The sequence below is a fragment of the Canis lupus genome, chromosome 17 (genome assembly GCF_011100685.1).
Source record: "Canis lupus familiaris isolate Mischka breed German Shepherd chromosome 17, alternate assembly UU_Cfam_GSD_1.0, whole genome shotgun sequence".
In the NCBI taxonomy this organism is placed as follows: domain Eukaryota; kingdom Metazoa; phylum Chordata; class Mammalia; order Carnivora; family Canidae; genus Canis; species Canis lupus.
Window position 1 is genome coordinate 38,698,457 of NC_049238.1, and position 21,403 is coordinate 38,719,859.

Below are 21,403 nucleotides of genomic sequence, written 5' to 3' on the forward strand. Positions count from 1 at the left end.
AAAGCTGACAACTTATTCTGTGTTAACAGAATAATCCTGAGAAAAAAAGCCAGATCACATCCCATTGCTTTACTACCCTGACACACTGGGTAAATTGATTTCAGAATGCTCTGTGCTGGTGCACAAATGTCAGAGATGTTCGTAACATAGCTGGGAAGCTGCCAGATTCTCACAGGCACCTGCCTCAGCAAAGCAAGTGATGGCTCAAGTCCTTTTCACTTGTTCAAATGAGCAGCAATCAAGTAGGGGTGCTGCCTGTATCTTGACCACACTCAGGACTGGGAATGCACCTGTGTCTTTAATCAAAACAGATCTCTGAAGAGTAGCTGAGGCAACCAACTGACAGAGTTAACCAGCTGGAAGGTAACTGCAGATAAACCTGTGCCCAGGTGTGGCAGAAAAGCAGCCAAAAACCAAATGCATACTTAGCCTTTTAGGATCTATGACACAACCTTGACAGGAATAATAATTCTAGTCAAAGTTTAGTGCCTACTGTCAGAGGTCTGGTGGAAACTCACATATAATGACCTTTGTCACTCCATGTCATGACTACTATGGCAGCAAAACTGGAGAGTACCTACTATGTATCCCATATTATTCTAAGCACACCAATGTTATCTGTAGCCTTTAAGAGTCCAATAAAGAGAAGGATGGTTCCCATTTTAGAGATGGACAAACTGCTGCTTAGAGAAGTAACAGAGTGGGCAAGTGACTGGAGCTGCTGCTTCGTCATGGTCTGTTCCATGAGAGCAGTGGCACACAAGCATTGGAGGGCCACTGATGTCTGCAGGTGTCCCAGGGACAGCCTTTATGTCAACAACTATATGCTTATTTTAGTAAGTACAAATTCATAATCTCATAAAGATCATTGCTTAAGACAAAACTAAATTCAACCAACAGACTCACTACTTTTGAATTAAAAAAATCATAGTATGAGTGGTTTCATCAACTACAGGGCAGAACATACTGCGTGCAACAGCGTATACCACAGACACACCTGCAACGTCTTCCTTCATGAGCTTTCACTGCTACTCTGTCAAAATTAAAAACAAAAACAAAAAAAAAGCCCCCCAAACATACTCCAGTGCCTCCAAAATGTACTATATCTTCCCATTTCTATTGTTTAATCACATCTACACATAACATAAAAGAATTCTGGCTGAACAGCTGCAATAATGTTCTCTTGTTAAAAGGCAAAATAGGCATTTGAAACCCTTAACATCCATGTTCTTCTAATGGCAGGAAAAAAATAACCAACAGAAAGTGGATCTCACCGGTAATTCATCTTTCTGATTCCAAACTCCAGTGCACTGCCTCTGTTCAATCACAGCTTTGATATTAATTAAAGCTGGCAATGCCACACAACCTGCTGAGAAACTGGGAGAACAGAAGAGGAAGTGTCAGTGCCAGGCCATGTGTCAGACAGCTTGGTCCTAGGAAATGTCAACTCCTCCAGTCCCCATGTGCAGAGGGCCCAGGTCACTGGACAGGACACAGGGCCCTCTGCTTTAAATTTTACAAAAATTTAAAAGCTTTAAATTTTACAAAACCACCAGATTAACAGATTCTGCTTATTGGTCATTAATGACATTCTGAAACAGTTTCTTGCACGTAGACCAGGATACCCCTGCCCCTGTCCAGGGCAGAAGTGCTCATTTCTTAGATCTGGAAGTGCTGGTAGTCAACTCTCAGCTGAGTCCCTCTTCACAAGTATCCTCACTTGAAGCATGTGACCTGACCAGGGTCATAGATGACTGCTTTGTGTGAGGACACGGAAGCACAGCTCTGTTGCCCCAGTTTGGGGCACATGCCCATCATAGCTCCAGAGCTCCTTAGAGAGGGGCTGAGGTCTTTGATAACATTGCAGTCCAACTTACCCTCTGCCTAATCCTGCGGCTTTCATTTCCCTACAGGGGCTGATCCTAACAAACTTCTTGCACGTCAATCGCCACCACTTCACAATCTGTTCCCCCAGAAAACCTGACCTACAGCCTAGTCGTGCATTATAATTAACTGCATCAGTGTCTCCTATGCTCAGATGGAACACCTTATTTGATGCAGACCGTGCCTTATTCATCTTTGTATCCCATACAATGCCTGGTACAAAGCAGGGATTCAAAAACACTTGAAGGAATTAAATAAATAGGAGAGAGCTAAAGAAGTTATTTTCTTAATTTAGGTCTATAAACTTCTTGGTTTCAGGACACAATTACATGCATAGATATTAAGAATCTCAAAAGGCATTTGTTTTTGTGGGTTATATCTATCACTATTATACTAGAAATTAAAACTGAGAAATTTTTAAAACATCAATTCATTTAAAAAAAGAAATATATTACATGTCATAAAAAAAAACAAACCTCTATATTTTCCAAACCAAAAATAAATTTGTGAGAAGACTGGCACTGCTTTACATTTTTAACAAATCTCTTTAATGCCTCGTTTGATAGAAGACAGATGGATTCTTATATCTTCTTTTGCATTCAATCTGTTGCAGTGTGTTCTTTTGATTGAAGTAAATGAAAAAAAAATCTAGCTTTAAACAGATATATAGTAATTTAATTGGCTTTTCAGATAATTGTGATATTCGTCTTTAATGCCACACCAAAATTCAATGAGGAATAGTGTAAAGGTTAGTTGCAAAGTGGAATCTGAATCATTATCATTGAATCTTTTTGTACCCTGCTACATTTAAATCCAATTGTCTCATACTGTGAATGAATCTTTAACTCATGCATGATTTTGTAAGACCATAGCGAATTAAGATCTTCTAAGTGTTAACACATTTCAGTATATAGTATCAAAAAAAAATCAAAATTCATTAATGTTGCCAATATTATCAGAAAAGTACTGGAAAGCTGTCAGCCCACAGTGGCAGGTATAAGTTTCCTCAAATTTCTATCTCAGCTTAAACTCAATGAACTTAAAAGATACAAAAAGATAAAGTTGCTTTCCTTGACATGACAGGCTCACTTCATACATGTGAAAAAATATCTGCCAAAAGCCTAAGTGTAATTAACTGTAGTTTATCTTTTAGTCATTCTTTCAAGTAATAACTGTTTCATGAAAAAAAAAAAAACTAGTTTATTGGCTCATGGAACACAACATAGAGTTTTTGAGATAAGCGTGATTTTTTAGCTTGAAACTAAAGTGCTTTTTGAGAACGTCCCACTTTGTCACATAGAATATCAAAAAGATGTGTACTAAAAGGTCAGGATATAATAAAACTAATAATTTTTACTGTGTATTCAAGAACAGCCTTGAGTAAAGCTAGTGTGCCTTAAACTCCAAGAGTATGGCAGAGTACAGTGTGTGAGGGATACAGCGAGTCCTCTGGAGTCTGGGACCTGCCCTGATCTGTGCTAGGGCTCAAGCAGTTTAATCCACTACTATTCCTGCTCTATCTGTGCAAATATCAACACAGTGGAAAAGGCTCTCAGGGACACCCAGAGGTTCACTGATCATACTGCTCTAAAATTGTTTCACTGCAAATTGTGATGATCTCTTGCAATAGCAACTGCACTCTTCTCAGAAAGACAAATGTTCTCTTCAAGTTGAACATCAAGAACTAGACAAGACATTAAGAAAAACTGAAACAGAGCAGTTCATATTTCAATAGCACAACCAATCTCCATACCTGACGCTGAGAGGGGACTCCACCGAGAGCCCCAGGAGGGCACAGGCATCCCGTGTAAAGATGTCACAGATGTCAGCCCACTGGTTTGCATCAAGCAGGTGAACATATGGTGAGTTCTCAATCCCTTGTCTCAGGTACACAAGGCTTCCCATCAAAACCTGAATGTCTAAACAAAAACAGCAGCAGTTTCAAACTGTGAATAATCACACCTGAAATAGAGGCTGGCTTGTGGGTAGGAGGCTGGGAAAGACAAAAATTCCCCTAATTGATATAGGCTAAATTATTAACAATGTCTTTTAAAATTCTGGTCCTTAAGCTTGGTTTCTCCCTTCAACCTACTGAATTAGAGAAATGGTATAGAGAGAAAGGGAAAGAAAAGGAAAACACTAAATATGAACTTCAAGTTACTTTATTTTTTTTTTCTAGAAGTTACTTTATTCTTATACACAGCACAGAATATCTACCATTGTCTAGAGGAGTAAAGATGAGGTCATAAATGAGGTCATCACATATCTCTGACTGTAAAACTGGCCGATATGCCAGTACTGCCACACTCAGCTCAGTGTCACTGCTGCCATCCTGGAGTACCCTCAGACACTCTGTAGTGGCAGTATTAGCAACATGGGCAGGGGAGGGTGGGAAAGCAAGTGCCTGCCTTGCTCCTTCTCATATTTCTTACATATGGAATCCAAAAATACAATGTCTCTGACTTTTTCATCCAAGAGGCTTCAATGTTTTACTTTTGTTCTAGATCCTGTTAGACCTTTTTCCTACGTGATTATCATATATAATTGTTTCAGTTCATTAGCAAACATGTATTAGATCTCCTTAAGTTAAATTTAAATCCCAGTGGTGGCTATAGGTCTGTTCCAAATATCAAAAACATTCAGGGTGCCCAGGTCGCTCACTAGGTTAAGTGTCAGACTTTTGATTTCAGCTCAAGTCTTAATCTCAGGTCATGAGTTCCAGCCCCACGTTGGGCTCCACACCCAAGTAAACAGAAAAATACCAATACCAGTCTTACTCCAGACTCACCTTTTTGATGATTTAGGGCAAATGGCTGAAAATTTTTAGCATATTGTAATGCCTCTCGCTGATTTGTAGTTCCACCCATTAATAAGCTAATAAAATAAAGTCTGTGTAGTTTAAATTCCAAGGAGCTGTTTTGGGCTATGAGCATTTCTCGGTTTGATACTGCCCATCTAAAGAAAAAGCAGAAAAGATTTAATGTAATTAAGAGTATAGGCAAGGAGTGTCAAAAATTCTTTGAAACCTAGCAAATACAATAAAAGGGCTTGATCTGCCATCTTGTGGAAATCAGTGGTAACATCAATTCCTTGGCCCAGAGACTTTGTAAAGAAAATAACTACACCCAAAGAGACACTTCAGCCAGTGAAAGTAAGAAAAAAATATTAAGTCAGATGACAGTTATACATTTAGTAAGGTTTTACCAACCAAGACAAAAATGACTCTGATGAGTCACATGGTATTTCTGGAACTATACAAGGGCACACTTTAAAGCAGGTGTCGGCCATGACATTCACTCACTAATTGCCCATAACCATTACCCCTTTCCTATTAAACTGGCATGGCATATTTATAAGTGAATCATACGATTCTGAATGGGAACCATCTATTTTTAGACTTTTTGGGGGTGCAAGATTTTGTACTATGCACTTTGAGATTAAAAACAACAACAACAACAAAAACAACAAACACTTGTGTTTGCCTCAAGGTGCTTTCACTCTAAGCAGGCAGAACTACATATATATGTGCCAAAATGATTTGTATAAACAGTGCTAATGAGGAAAAGAACAATATTCAATTTTGAATGATATATTCAAACAATATATTCAAATATTTGAATATTTGAATTGATATTCAATATCAATATTCAATATCAAATATTGAATATTTGAATATATTCAAACAGTATAGCACAAACAATCCTGAGCTGGGACCACCACTTTAGGTGGGCACTAGAATAAAAATGTACACCAGGCCAGCTGTTAAAATCAACTTTGCAATCAAGTGGTAAGGAAGCATTACTTTATTCCTGTAAACATATCAAGATGTAGAAGCTGTATCATATTCTTCTTTAATTTGATCTTTAGTTAGTCCCCACCTAACCCATTTCACGAAGGACCACCGGTACCTAACTGGGTAGGATATAAACTAGGGAGTAGCTCTACAAACAACAAAAGTAGAATGTTTCAATTAATTCATAATGGATCAGTTGACTGGGATTAGACTTCATAGAACTGTACTTTTACAGGATCCTATCCTAAGGGTTGTACACAAATGAATATCCTAATCAACTCATTGATAGATCCACATTTTAGAGTCCAATCATGAAACTTTTCTGACCAAAAAATCAGAGTTATTATTAAAAATATTAACCACCTGGACTTTGGTTAGTATTTACTTAAATTTAAATAAGGCTTGACTCCTTGCCTGGCACTAACACACATGCAATCAAGTTGCAACAACAAGTCAGGGATAAATCCCACTGACCCCAACAAGGTACTTTTGGCAGCATTCATCTTTCATGAATGCCCAACACCAACCAACGGTACTAAAAGTACTGTGTTTTCGCCAATCTCTAGTTTGTCAGGCACCTTTCTTGATTTTGAGTTCCAAGGAGTACATTAATTTTTTTTAATTTAATTCCAGAATAGTTAACATAGTGCTATATTAGTATCATGTATATAACATAGTGATTCAACAATCCCATACATCACCTGCTGCTCATCACAAGTGTACTCCTTAATGCCCATTACCTATTTCACCCAACCCTCCCACCCATCTCCCCTCAGGTCATCATGAATTTTTCTCTACAGTCAAGAGTCTATTTCTTGGTTTGTTTTTTTCCTTTGCTCATGTTTTCTTAAATTCCATGAGTGAAATCACATGGTATTGGTCTTTCTCTGACTTACTTCGCTTAGCATAAGACTCTCTAACTCCATCCATGTCATTGCAAATGGCAAGGCTTCATTCTTTTCTATGGCTGAATAATATTCCATTATGAATATATACCACATCTTCTTTATCCATTCATCTATTGACAACACTTGGGCCAAGGAATACATTTAACCAGGTTACTTATTATCAAATTTTACCCTGCCCCCTTCTCACTCATAAATGCGTATGTTTTCCTACTAACAAGTAAGGAGAGGCAGCAAGTTTTTTCTTTTTTGTTTCTGATATGAGGTATATAAGAGTTTGTAGAGTCAAAAAGAGAGTTAACAGAGTACCTACAAATTTTTATAAACAATGAAAGGCAGCAGAGAAAGGGCAAAGTCCTTAAGTAGGCAATTTACAAAGGAAGAAAATCTATTTCATCTTCACAGGCAAATGTTCAGGATAGAATATTATAGGGGGGAAAAGTTGGGATATGTAGGAAAAATTAACTTCCAGTTATCAGAATTTTTAACAGTAATGACTCCAGAGAAGTTGGATTGCACACGTTATTTACCAACTGCTATGGCATGGGTTATGACAACCCAGAACAGTGCACCAACTACCAGAGCAGAACCAGGAGTCTAGAAACAACAGGACACACCATTGAGTAGTAGCTAATGGCAGTCCAAGGACAGTTACTTAACACACACTCTCTGCTGTCCTTGTTTTCTAAATTTTCTATAACGAACATATACTACTTTTATAGTTAAGAAAGTAAAGTAATATTTAACTTCCTTTTTCATCAAAGAGCTAACAGAGTATTGCAAATTACATTTCCTAAAGGTAATTCAAGCCATGCATTATGAATTTAAGCTCCGCAAACTCTATATGCAACCCACTTAGCTGGAGAGAGGTATTTACTTAGACAATGTCATTCCCAATTTACCATTTTTTATCCACTTTCAATTTAGCTATAAACAAGGCTACAAAATAATCAGAAAAATACTAACATTGCTAGTTCCTGACCTCCACCCCCACCAAGAGATTTTTAGGGAAGTAAATAGATGTTCCATTACAAAAAGGAGTTGGAGGAGTATGGGGAGAATGCAAAACTCAAATTCACAGAATAGAGGTTGCCACATGTTTCTTAAATCATATTTCTTAACTTTTTATTCTTAATGTATTATCTTCATTCTACTTCTGAATATTATATTAAGCCTGTATCTTACAAAGCAAGGGATTAAACATTTCTAAGCTCTCCCTTTCTGGCAAAATGTCCTTTTCTAAACTAAGGATCTCTGCCCCCCAAACATGTAAGCACATCTAAGTATTAAGGTAAAACCCTTGCCTTATAGCACCTCTCCCTTATACCCCAGGATTGTACCCCCAGCACCCACCTTTGTATTTTCTGACCCCAAGTCCTTGGCCACAGTTAACTGGCCAGGTAAACATCGGTTTTAAAGTTATGCTCTTGTGTTGTCTCCTATAAACGAGTTCATCCATCCCTCACATCCTTCACAATCACTTCATGAACCTGTATCTTTTGTTCTTTAAATTCTTGATGGTTGCCTTAACTTGACAATCATGATAACACCTGCCTTAACTAATCTTTGGAATCTGGGTACACATTTCACAGCAGCATTTTTATCCACATGAGCAGCCTTCCCAGAGAGCACATTAGTCAATTCATGATGACTTCTGAATTGATGAAACCATCTTAGACTGGCAGTAAAGTTCTTCAACCTCCTCATATTCACTGTTTTTTTTTCAAAGAGCCAACTGACTTCAACGCATCCTGAATGTTAGCCAAACTGATGGAGACTTGTTTTTTTGGGGGGAGACTTTTTTTTTAAACACTCTTCAATCCAAACTAGAAGTATATGTTCCATTTACTTTTCTTTTCTAGGAAAAGAAACCTGCCTAGTGCAATTTAAATTAAAAGCTGTCAAAGAAAGTGCCTCTACCTTGGTTTTTATAATCACAGGGCTTTTTCACTATGGCTTCTATCATAACTTCATGTAGGCCCACATCTCATCCTAGCTTCACCTTGCCGCTGTTATTTTTCACATCTAATTACATTCAATTTCACTTCTAGCAATTCACCTTTGCTGACCAAGCTCCTCTTTTAACTCTCCATTTCTGTCATATATTGTGGGTTCACCTCTGGGAGATGAGGAGGCAAGACAACTACACACTTGTTGTCTGAAGGTAACAGGTGTGCAGTGACCAATCACTGATGGACCTGAAAAGAAGGGTTGTGGTTGGCTGTGATCATGATGCACATCTGTTATTATGTAGTGATTTGTGGACTCTAAGAGTTGGGAGGATAGTTTGTAGTTTATGCAATTACTTATAGTTAATACAGTTGTAATTGAAATCTGAACCTTGCTGTTGTGGCAGGGGTGGACTGGAATAATTACCTCAACTGTGGTAAATGAAATGCAGGCATACGGAAATTATGCAGAGGACAGTCCTTAGGCTTAGTAGAGAGGACAGACAGGAGAGAAAGAACATCTCACAGGGAGAAGGTTACTCTACAGACACCAGGAAGGCCCAGAGCAGCACAATGGAGGAAGTTGCAATGTTTGAGGAACTGAGCAAGTCCATGTGGCACAACTCTTAAAGATTCAGAAATAAAATTAGTTTTCTTTATCTCACCGAGATCCCTGTCTCTCCACCTTTTTTTTTTTTCCCTGAGAGGAAGGGAGTTCTGCGGGAAAACCAAGAGGTTTGTGCCAGGAGGGAAGTTATGCAACATAGGGGTGGGTGTCAAGGGAGAAAGCAATGGTTGGCCAACAGGATGAACTAGAGGCGTTTGTCATGTGGTGTGAAGATTTAAAGGAGGAAAATAGCCATGCTGAGAATAGAATGGAGATAGAGGTGCATGCCAAGAAAAACACAAATATATTCAGATAACCTAATCTAGCAACCTTCTTTACTATCAAGTGATGTGTCCAGGTGAATTAAAGCTGGTCTAGATAGAAGATCTGTTTGTTTTATGAAATTAGAAGCCATGATCCTACCTCCCAATGCAGGTGCTTGGTTAACTTTTGCAAAAGTACAATCAAACAAAGTAAGCAGCTGAGAATAGAGTTGAAAAACTCAAGGCCCAAGCTCAATTACCAAATTTTCTACAACTTTCCTAAATAATCTATCCACAGAACTCTAAATGTCTTGATCTGAACCTCTCACATGGCTCATCTCACAGTCTATTTGGTAGGACAGTTTCTGATCTTTTATAAGGCAAGAATTCTGTCTTGTTCATCTTGGCACACCCTCTTACTTTGAAGGGGTATACAGATAAAGAGTACAGGTTAACAGAGTTAGCTATGCATGAACTTCAATCTTAGCTCTGCAGTGTGAATTTGGACAATCTGTTACTCAGTTATCTAATATCTGTTTCCTTACTGTAAAATAACCCCTCAAAGGGTTGTGAGTATCAAATGAAGGGGCTAGTTAAAGCACTGAGCACAGAGACAGGCACAAACACTCAATAATAAGCTACTTAATTTGTATTCACTGAATGGATAAACTCTAAACTCTATTGTGGTTCTTCCAAGTCATTCTTTTTATTTTTTTAAAGATTTATTTATTTATTCATGAGAGACACACAGAGAGAGGCAGAGACACAGACAGAGGGAGAAGCAGGCTTCCCACAGGGAGCCTGGTGAGGGATCCCAGGATCAGGCCCTGAGCCAAAGGCAGATGCTCAACCGCCGAGCCACCCAGACGTCCCATTCAAGTAATTATTTTTAATACGAAAATTATACTTAAAAGACAAGAGCTATTTGGGCTTCCATGTAACACTCACTGTTATTTTGCTTTTTATAGCACCAACTGTGTGGGAATATGATGATATGCATGTATCATTTAATCCTCTTCAAAAAAAATAATCAGTTTTTTCAGCTCGAAGTTCACACTGAATATTTGGGTATTCGATTCTCTCAGCATAGAAGACAGTCACAGCCTTAATTAACCTGGTAATAACCAAATCTAAATACTACAAAGCATAGGAAACCACAAAAGCACAAAATATAACTGACCCCCAAAACTTAACCCACCATCTATAAAGTCAACAGAAGACACATGACTAAGACACACAAAAAACTACTGGAAATGTTAAGGAATAGAATGCTATATTCTAGATAATGGCATTTCCAGCAGAAAGCTTTCGATTTTTAATTTTTAAAAGAAAACAACTTGTGTGATATCACAATCAAGCTAAGTAGACATTTAATTAAATTATAACTCCACTGTGATTTTTTTTTTAATTCTGCTCCCAAATCTCCAATATGTCCAATGTGGACCATGAAAACACCATCAGTTTTAGAACCAATTCCTTGTTTAAAAAAACAGTTAGACCACCCCCTCACAAAAGGCACCAGTAACGTCACTGATGTCACAATTACCTCTATTCACTATCAATGCATTCTCTAATAAAGAGATCTTTTGTGCCTCTCCCATAAAAAGACCTTGTACAATACTACTGACTTAGGTGACTAAGTCAGAAGCAACCCACATCCACACAATTATCCCACAAAGCATTAAGCGCTAATTATCCTAACTGCCAGGCCTCTGAGAAGACTTGGCACATTGTTAGTTCCATATTTAAAATTTCCATGTTATTCCAAAAATAATTAAAACAAGATTCCACCTCCACAGTTAGCTCCTGTCCCACAGGAACCTAGCTGACAGCTTCATCTATTTACCCCTCTCCTCTCATAATTTTGCCAATCTGGATCGGTGTCTTTTTCTGGTAATAACGAAATAAGAATAATTCTTGCCAATTCCCAGAGACACTCCACTATAACCTTTCACAGCATTTTTAAAGGCTTACAAAAATATTTCTTTTCATGGTCTCCTTTAGGGCTATATTCTTGGGGGGTAAAAGCTGAAATTCTAGGAAATTAATGACACATGTGTTTACTACACAGGTGTGGACTTGGCTGAATGTTACTGGTGACCAAGTGCTTAAAAAATTCAGAGAACGGCAAAAATGACAAAAATCAAAGTTCAGCCAAAAGAGTTAAGAATTCTATAACTCTGCTTTAGAGACCAAAAAGAATGGCTAACCTCTCAATTCTGAGATATTTTCAAATGGCAGTTTCTCAGATATAGACTGAATCCATCACTGGAACTACTAACATTTTACTCACCTGGGAACTAGTGTGAATCTTGGTCCTTCTTACATGCTATTTTAAAAACAACACAAACTACAGTATTACACATTTGGATATACTTTAAAAAACAACATACACATTTCTAACTTGAGCCTCTTGTAATGCAGTGTCTGGTTAAGAGTGCCCAACAGCTATATGTGGCAGGTGGCTACCATACTGGACAGCACAGTTCTACAGATTAGTGATATATTTTTTAAAGTACTTAAATATGGGGTGCCTGGGTGGCTCAGTCAGTTAAGCATTCAACTCTTGGTATCAGCTCAGGTCATGATCTCATGGTTGTGGGATCGAACCCCATGTCAGGCTCCACAGAGGGAGCAGGCTCCCTCTCCCCCCACTAAAATAAAATAAATCTTAAAAAAAGGGGGGGGGGACTTAAATACAACATGCTTTATTTACTGCTAATTTCCTACCACAATCCCAAAAGATTTTACAACCTAAATAAATAGAGATCAGTATTTTATAAACATAAACTCCAGGGATTTCCCTCTTGGCTCCCCTTCCTGGCCTAGTTCAGCATCTTGTTCTTTTAAACACTTAATCTCAGGGACAGTTTATTTCAATTCTGCCCTTCATTCTAAGAGATTCTCAATTCCTCTATAGCCATGGTTTGCCCACTTAATTTCCAATAATGTTCAAGTCCTTGGTGAGGATATATCCCAGTAAGAGATAGTCATGTCTACTCTTCTTCCTGAAGAATACCTATTATGTTAGAACTGCATATAAACTTTTGCTAGCAACAAACATAAAACAGACAACAGAAAATGATGTTACCACACTAGGTATTTCTTCCCTTTGGGCCTTTACAGTCTCCTGAGCTATCTTCTATATTTTTTCCACTGGGTACCTCTTTCCATTTTTAATTAGCTTCTTTTTAATAGAGTAGCTCCTTCTTCACCAGACTTAATGCATGGGCACAGTGAGTTAAAAATGTATTCCCTAGGGCACCTGGGTGGCTCAGTCAGTTAAGTGCATGCCTTCAGCTCAGGTCATAATCCTGGGTCCTGGGGTAGAGCCTGTCATGGGCTCTCTGCTCTGCTGAGAGCCTACTTCTCATTCTCCCTTTGTGCATGCACTCTCTCTCTCTCAAATGAATAAATAATATTTTTTAAAAAATGTATCCCTTAACTTACCTCTCTGCCTTTTCAGGATTAAGAACCATCCTGAACAAAACAAAATAAAACAAAATGAACAAAAATGAAAAAAAAGACTCAAGCTCTGGAAAAAAAAAAAATCCAACTTGTTCAAACTTTGATTTCTCTCCTCCAATGGTATATCTATCAGAGCCTTCTTTCTTCTGTGGTCATATGTGGTTATTTAAAAAAATGCCTGAGTGAGCAAGACTGCTCACCTATAGGAAGCCAAAACTAAAAACAAGAAAACAGATACAGAAACTGCTTAATCATTGTCACCCTCATCTCCAGCGGTAGTCAAGGCTCTCTGATCAGGTATTCCAGTTTGCTCCCTTCAGTCTCATTTTCTAAAATCTTTCTCCATGTATAAACTATGTTTTCTTCACTGGTATTATAATTTCTCTAAGTCTGGCAAGCATCTTCTTCTTAGATCCACCATTCATACACAAAGAGACCACAATGGCAAGCTCATCCCACATCCCTCTGTGGTTTTTATTTCTAGCCCCACCTAATCACTAGGCTTGGAGATGGGAGTCCTCTCATTTTTCGACAGCCTGCCTGATACTGTTCATGGCCTGTCCAATCTAAAATCTTGTGTGGTCTAAACTAACAAAGTACTTTCCTCTCTTCTCTGAAAAAATCTTTTAATTCACTCTGTCTCATAACCTTTCAGTTATTTTCTGTTCCCTCATAGCCTTCTACTGAGGCTTTCGAAACAGAACTGCAAATTCTTCTAAATGAGTGCTAGGAGGCCTGCTTCTCATTGTTGAAAATCCAGGTTTCCAAGTCTGCAAGGTTTTAAGTCAGATCCTAGGCTGTGGCAAATCCACCAAGGTAATACCACTCTTTGAAACACCTTTAGGAAGGCAACCAGCTCGTTTTACCTGAAGACAGCACTTCCAAAGTGTCAATAACTGGCACATACCTACAAGGACAGTTTCTATTCTTCTAATATTTCTCCACCTCTTTGTATTAAGTTACTATTATTCTCTCATTGGCACTGGTTACTTTTGGCTTAACCTCTATCTACCACGTGAAGGAGAGGGTCACATCTATTCAAAGTTCTTTGAACTATTCCAACATTTATTGAAGTATGCAATAAGCTATGAAGAAAGTACTATGCTAGGTGCCAAGAAGAACTTAAAAAATAGATAAAGCAATCTGGATGAGAAGAAAAATCTGTACACAAACTCAGAAATATAAGGGGCAGGAACAAAAGAGTAGGCTGTGTCCTAACTAGATCTCTGTATATAATTAGCTGTTCTGACACTTCTCTCTGCCATATTATCATTCTCTTCTGCCTCCTTTCCATCGTGTATTACTTGCAGGAGACAGCTAATGCTCTCCGAAGTTCCTTCCACGGCTTCTATCCATACTAATTTTTGTGGTTGGCCTCTGCCTCTTCAACTGCCAGCCTGCCTGGAAGAATTGCTGCGGCTCCTCAGGGAGGGTTCCAGGACACAAGTCTCCCAGCATGTACAAACAGAAGGTGCTGCACAACTGAAAGCTATTCTCCACCTTGTATCTGAACCAGAATTCTCCAAACTGAAGTCCCACATTTTTCAACTTTTGCTACAAGCTAAATGTAAATTCTCTGTACCCTGCATGTTAAAGATGCTGAGGAAATAACCGCATTGTACCTACTGGTAATAGGCAAGAACTGGAAAGTCTGAGTGTATCAGACATTTCCATTAAGCTATCATTTAAAAACTTTCGTTCTATAGAACTCCAATTTTGTGGGTTTTAAGTGTTTTGGGAGTAGGAAGACAAGAACAAGGGTTCTCTGATCAAATATGCATGGCAAACGAGGAGTTTGGCGAAGTTAGATGAGTTTCTTTAGGACTGCTGATGGCCCCTGGAATGTGCTAAAGTGAGTCTCTTAGAGAAGAGTATTCAGGGGACATGATGTGAGGCATTTCCCATGTGACCTTTTGACTCCATATCGTCTGTTTCCACAAAGCACTTCCAGACCCCAATTTCTCCTCTGTAAAACAAGTACTTATTTCATAGGGTTAATATGAGGATTAAATAAGTTAATACATGTAAAATGCTGAGAACAATGCTAGATATATAGTAAGCACTCAAAAAGAGTTAACTATAATTGCCATGACATTCCCCTATGCTGATACTATTCAATATGGCAATATTCCCAGAAAAATGAAGTGAAAATTTTTTTCTGTGTAGTGATTTCCACTATTACTACCAAGTGGACAGAATGAACCCTCTGTTTGCCTGAGAGGCACTGCTTGAGGTGCCACATAACAGAAAACATTTATAGAAATAATTGATATATATGATATAGTTATCAGTAAGAAACAGTTCTTGGGAAACCTGGGTGACTCAGTGGTTGAGCATCTGCCTTTGGCTCAGGGCATGATCCCGGTCCCGGAATGGAGTCCTACATCAGGCTTTCTGAGAGGAGCCTGATTCTCCCTCTGTCTGTGTCTCTGCATCTCGCTCTTGTCTCTCATGAATAAATAAATAAAATCTTTTAAAAAATGGAAATAGTTCTTACAGAAAAAGCACAACGTGAAAAAGGTGTTATAAATTTTCTTCATTCCAAAAGGAAGAAGGCTTGAATACTTTGAGAGCTGAGGTGGTCTAAATGCACTCAGTATGGTCTCTGGCACATAGTAAGGACTTGGTAAAAGTTTGATGAGAAGCCTGAGAAATTAATGGATAAATGACTATTACCTTGAACAGCTCAAATATTATTTCTAAATCACTATAAAACAACTGGGAAACCCATACATTTTTCTATTTAGGCTCCTTTACTCTTCTCCATAGATGTTTAATCATATAGGTGAAATATGAAAGTAGGTAAAAGAGTTGTTGCCATATTCTGTTTAAGAGTTATTAGTGGTACTTGGCAGAATTTAATCTCCCAGGTGTGTCAAAATCTAACCTCTGCTGAAAAATAAAAATAAAAAAACTGTAAAGTAATGTGCACCATACACGATGGTATATGTCTATTTTTTTTTTTAATTTCTTATTTGACAGAGAGAGAGAATGTGCATGCAAATGAGCAGGGGGAGTAGCAGACGGAGAGGGAGAAGCAGGCTCCCCTCAGAGCAGGGAGCCCTACATGGGGCTAGATCCCAGGACCCTGGGATCATGACCTGAGGTGAAGGCAGGTACTTAACCAAAAGCAGACACATAACTGACTAAGCCACCCAGGCACCTCTGACGTTTATTTTTAAAGATACAGTACCTACCTGCCTCATATTTATAATTTATAGTGGAATTTGTCATTTACAAACTTACACAGAAATCTATCTCTACATGATCATCTGAGCTGGTCTTAGAACTATGCAAATTTTAAAAGAACTGATAAATGATCAGAAATAGAAAACTAAGCTATGAAGAATTAAGTGTGTTAATGGAAGAAAAAAAATGTGCATTTCATAAAAATCAACAAGAATCTTCCCAATTTTTTTTTTCTGAAAACAATGATCTCAAATACTTCCAATTTTTAAATACCAGAATTCTATGCCTAGAACCTCAGCAGTTTCTTCTCTTTATTTTATAGCCCTCCTTCATTTCCTTCTTTCCAACAACCTGGTAATCCTCACATTAAAGAATTCTAGGACAGAGATGCCTGAATGGCTCAGTGGTTTAGCATCTGCCTTTGGCTCAGGGCATGATCCTGGGGTCCAGGGATGGAGTCTTGCACCGGGCTCTCTGCAGGGAGCCTGCTTTTCCCTCTGCCTATGTCTCTGCCTCTCTGTATCTCTCATGAAAAAAAAAAAAAATTCTAGGACAGGGGTTGGCAAATTATGGCCAAGGTCCAAATATGGCTTGTTGTCCATTTTGTACACCAGATGGCCAAGATTTTTTTTTTTTTACACATTTTTAAACAGTTGGGAATAAATCAAAGAATATGTGACAGAGATCTCATGTGGCTCGCAAAACCTAAAATATTTACTCTCTGGCCCTTTACAAAAAACTTTGCTGATCCTGCTCGAGGGTATTATTTATCACAGCTTACTCAGTAATTTAAGACAGTTCATATCAATGACCAGTTCAAAATGAATCATTACATGTTACAGTGATAATTAGCACAGAACTCCTTTGTAACAGTATTTTTGGTCTTTATGCATACCACTTAGTTCCAATAACCAATTAAGTTGTTTTTTAGAATGCTAGCACAGAATCCCACACATTATGGAAGTTCAAATATCAAACTCAGACCATCTAAACAATAGTACTTCAGTTACAATGCTAGTCTATAGTAGTGGAATGGCTTGGATACAGGAAACCCTTTTTCTATCTTGGGAATTCAGATCAACTGATAAGCAAAGAAAGCTCGGACCATTTTCTCCTATTTGCACATCCCCCATTCTTACTTAATTAAAAGGAAGAAAATAATTTTTCCTTGCTTTCTCTGAAGTCCATCCTAGGTGAGATGTATAGATGTACGGATATATATCAAAATCTCAATGTGTTTTTTTAATTAAGTTTTCTTACAGAGAGTTTCTCCCCAAGTATTTGGAAGAAAACAAACACAGAAACTTACTCCAGAGCAGGTCTCAGAACTCTGACTTTTAATGCTTCTAATATTCGATTTAACTCCACAAATGGTTCTTTCTGACTTGGGTCTACAGAAAGACCAGATTCCTGAAAAAATAGAAAGTACTTCTGTTAGCAGTAATCAGGTTAAAAGATATAATAAGGGATCCCTGGGTGGCGCAGCGGTTTGGCGCCTGCCTTTGGCCCAGGGCGCGATCCTGGAGACCCGGGATCGAATCCCACATCGGGCTCCCGGTGCATGGAGCCTGCTTCTCCCTCTGACTGTGTCTCTGCCTCTCTCTCTCTCTGTGACTATCATAAATAAATAAAAATTAAAAAAAAAAAGATATAATAAAAACATATTCTAAATTATAAAATATGGCGCAAGCCATTAAAAATAATTTTTTTACCATATATTTCTATGGTACAGACTGAAGACTGAGCCCTACTATCATTCTTTCCAGTAGTAGTAGAACCCTTATGTATTCCATACAGAGTACATCAATGTATGGAATAAAGCTTCGTATGACTTTGCAGAGATGTAAGTTCTGGTCAGTAAAACATAAACATGTACTCTTTATCCCTTCCTGGCATATCAAAAGTTGTAACAGCAGAGCTACAAGGAGGGTAGGTCCCTAAAAGCTCATGGAGCACAGCTACAATATATGCTGTGGATGGCTTACTACCTCCTATTTCTGTGCAAGAGAAATAAACTTCATTTTTTTAAGCCACTGGTATTTTATGTCTTTGTACTTATAAATCAGCTTAATCCTAAACAATATAGGATTTAATAGACATAAACAAAATTCCCATACAGAGAAAGACCTGTGTTATTGTTTTTCTGAATTATTTAAAATAGAAGTGGTGCCTGGGTAGCTCAGTCGGTAGAGCATGCAACTCTTGATCCTGGGGTTGTGAGTTCAAGTCCCACACTGGGTATAGAGATTACTTAAAAATAAAATCTTTAAAAAAAATAATAAAATAGGTTTAGATTAGAGGTTTTGTTTACAGTCTGGCTTTAAACTATTTCATCGGGATCCCTGGGTGGCGCAGAGGTTTAGCGCCTGCCTTTGGCCCAGGGCGCGATCCTGGAGACCCGGGATCGAATCCCACGTCAGGCTCCCGGTGCATGGAGCCTGCTTCTCCCTCTGCCTGTGTCTCTGCCTCTCTCTCTCTCACTGTGTGCCTATCATAAAAAAAAAAAAAAAAAAAAAAAAAAAAAAAAAAAAAAAAAAAAAAAAAAAAAAACTATTTCATCTTTATAATCCTTCATTTTTCTAAACAGAAAATACAATAGCACATGGTGGCTTAGACTAAGTTTGAGGACATGAATTTGGGACTGAATCCTAGTTCCTTTGCTAAGGAACCTGCATGGCCTCGGGCAAGCCACTTCTCCAGACCTCAGATTCCTTATCTGTAGAATGGAAGCAATTTTTACCTCACAGGATTGCAGTGAAGAATAATGGCAGGAGTTGGCTTGTGGACTCAATACATGGTAGCTGCCACCATTCTGACTAGGTGATACTGGTGAACTATTCTGAGATCCCTAAGCTCATGTCTACTAGCAATAAAAGACAAAAGCTGCTCATCTGAAGTAAATTTTAGCTTTAAACTCATTTGATAAACAAAATGCTACAAGTTGGGCCAGATTCTTCTTTTCTGCTATCCTACCTTCCCTATTAAAAGAGGAAATGGGGAAGGTCATATCACTTTTGACCTCTTGATGACCTGGGACCAATGTGATGGGGCAGGAATAAGGAAAAAGCAACTCAAATAAGAAGTTCTAGGATCGTAGTCTTTACTAATTAGAAAAGAAAAGAAAAGAAAAGAAAAGAAAAGAAAAGAAAGAAAAGAAAAGAAAAGAAAAAAAGAAAAGAAAAGAAAAGAAAAGAAAAGAAAAGAAAAGAAAAGAAAAGAAAAGAAGAAAAAGACTTCCTAGTAAAATGAGGTTAGTCCTGAAACTTAAAATATTAAAAATCTATCTATGGCTAGAAGAAGATTCAAAAACTCCAAGGAGTCCCCTCGTTTATTTCATCCTCTCACACACTGGCACACTGGTAGCAGACATACTGTTACCTGGCAGAGCTCTTCAGCTACGTCCAGCATTCCTTGTCGGAAGAAGTGCTCCACCATCACCTCATTGAGAAGCCTTTGACTGTCAGCCTGCCAGCAGCCGTCTATTCCCACACTGCTGATGTCAGAATCAAAATTCTGAAAAGAAAATGAATCATGAATTGACTAGGATATATGATTTGGACCCCACCTAACAGAAAGAGTGCCCTTCATTTCACTCTAAATATCCACAGTAAGGACCCAGTTCAAATCATCTGCAGCCTATGAAAGGAAGTGGTTTTTCCACTGCTCCTTTTTAAAACTTATCACTCTCGTTGATTAGTGCTGGAAGAGTCAATGAGTACATTTTTGGGAAAATATACACATTTAACCATTTCTGTGAATTAACTGATTTCTAAGCAATATAGCAATATTTTCAGGTGTACAATGCTACCTATAAAAACATATTCAATGCAGCACTATCTGACTGGAAAAGAGAGAACCCATATGCCCAACACAGGATTAAAGAATCATGGCCTAGCCCAACAACTGCTGTGCCAAGGGAGGGTTTGGGGGTGGGAGATCGGCCAGATAATTAAGAGAGTAGGCTCTGAGGCCAATCTGCTTGGATTTGAATCCTGGGTTTTCTTACTAGCCATGTGATCTTGGCCAAATTAGTCAAGGTCTTTGAGCTTGAGCTTTCTTAAGTGGAGAATATAACAGTATCTTTCTATTATAGGCTGCATCTTCTTAGAATTCCCATGTTGAATTCCTAATTCCCAGCACCTCATTAAATTAAGATGAGGCCATTAAGGGGGGGGGGGTAATCCAACAGTACTGCTATCCTTATAAAAAGAAGAAATTAGGACACAGATAGGTACAGAGGAAAGACCATAGGTTATGGATTGAATGTCTGTGTGTATCCCGCCCCCCCCCCCCCAAATTCCTACAGTGAAGCCCTAACCCACCAATGTGGCTATATGTGGAGACAGTCTGTGAGTAAGTGATAAAAGGTTAAATGAAGTTATAAAGGTAGGGGCCTTAACCATTAGGGCTGGTCCTCTTAGAAAACAACGGACAAACACCAGACTGCTGTCTCTACCCTGCGAGGACACAGTGAGAAGGCAGTCATCTGTAAGCCAGAAAGGAGGTTGTGTGCTCTCAATAGGAAATGAATTGGCTAGCCAGCACGTTGATCTTAGGCTTCCTAGTCTCCAGAACTGTGAGAAAAATAAATTTCTATTGTTTACATAACCTAGTCTATGGCACTTTGTTTTGGCAGCTCAAACAGACTAAGATACCATGTGATGATATTGGGAGAAGATGGCTATCTACCAGCCAAGAAGACAGGCCTCAGAAGAAATCAATCCTGCTACCACTCTGATCTTGAACCTCTAGTCTCTAGAGCTGTGGAAAAATTAAGCCATCCAGTATGTGGCACTATGTGATAGCAGCCCCAGCAAATTAATATACTCCCTTATTGGTTAAATAAAATGGTAGTTGCTACTATTATTAGTATTACTATTCCTAATGAAAAAGTGAAGCTCATTATTCTATCTACTAATATGGAAAAATATCCATGACACCGAAGTGAAAAAAATCAAGTTTTACAAAATTATGACCCCATTTTTGTCTTTTAAAGGAATACTTGCAAAAGCTTAGGAAAAAATCCAAAAGAATATACGTTAAAGTATTAGCAGAGATTATCATTGAAGATTCCCACTCTCCACATAAAAGATTTTTTTAAAAGCACACATGTTGAAAGTTCCAGTTCGGATAAGATCATGCACATTCCACCCTATCTATCCTACTGAATATAGTTATAAAATCCAGACAGAATGAAGGCAACAGCCATTTGAGAACACTAAAAATTGACTACACATCTTCCTCCACTTATTATGGAGTTGCATCCTGATAAATCCAAAGTTGAAAATAACATTCGCTGATAATGTATTTAATATACCTAACCTACCAAACATCATAGCTTAACC

At 38.3% G+C, this 21,403-nt stretch overlaps 1 protein-coding gene across 4 annotated transcripts in view; it reads right to left on the minus strand.

Annotated features, from left to right (window-relative positions):
• The window catches only part of RMND5A (required for meiotic nuclear division 5 homolog A), a 63,852-nt gene that overhangs the window by 6,368 nt on the left and 36,081 nt on the right, over nucleotides 1–21,403 (minus strand). For all 4 annotated transcript variants that reach the window (XM_038561523.1, XM_038561526.1, XM_038561525.1 and 1 more), the window contains exons 3-7: nucleotides 19,437–19,571; nucleotides 17,368–17,468; nucleotides 4,673–4,839; nucleotides 3,638–3,803; nucleotides 1,275–1,377 (exon numbers count right to left, since the gene is read on the minus strand). In XM_038561523.1, the coding sequence (XP_038417451.1) occupies nucleotides 1,275–1,377; nucleotides 3,638–3,803; nucleotides 4,673–4,839; nucleotides 17,368–17,468; nucleotides 19,437–19,571 (672 nt within the window). The remainder of the gene's footprint in view (nucleotides 1–1,274; nucleotides 1,378–3,637; nucleotides 3,804–4,672; nucleotides 4,840–17,367; nucleotides 17,469–19,436; nucleotides 19,572–21,403) is intronic.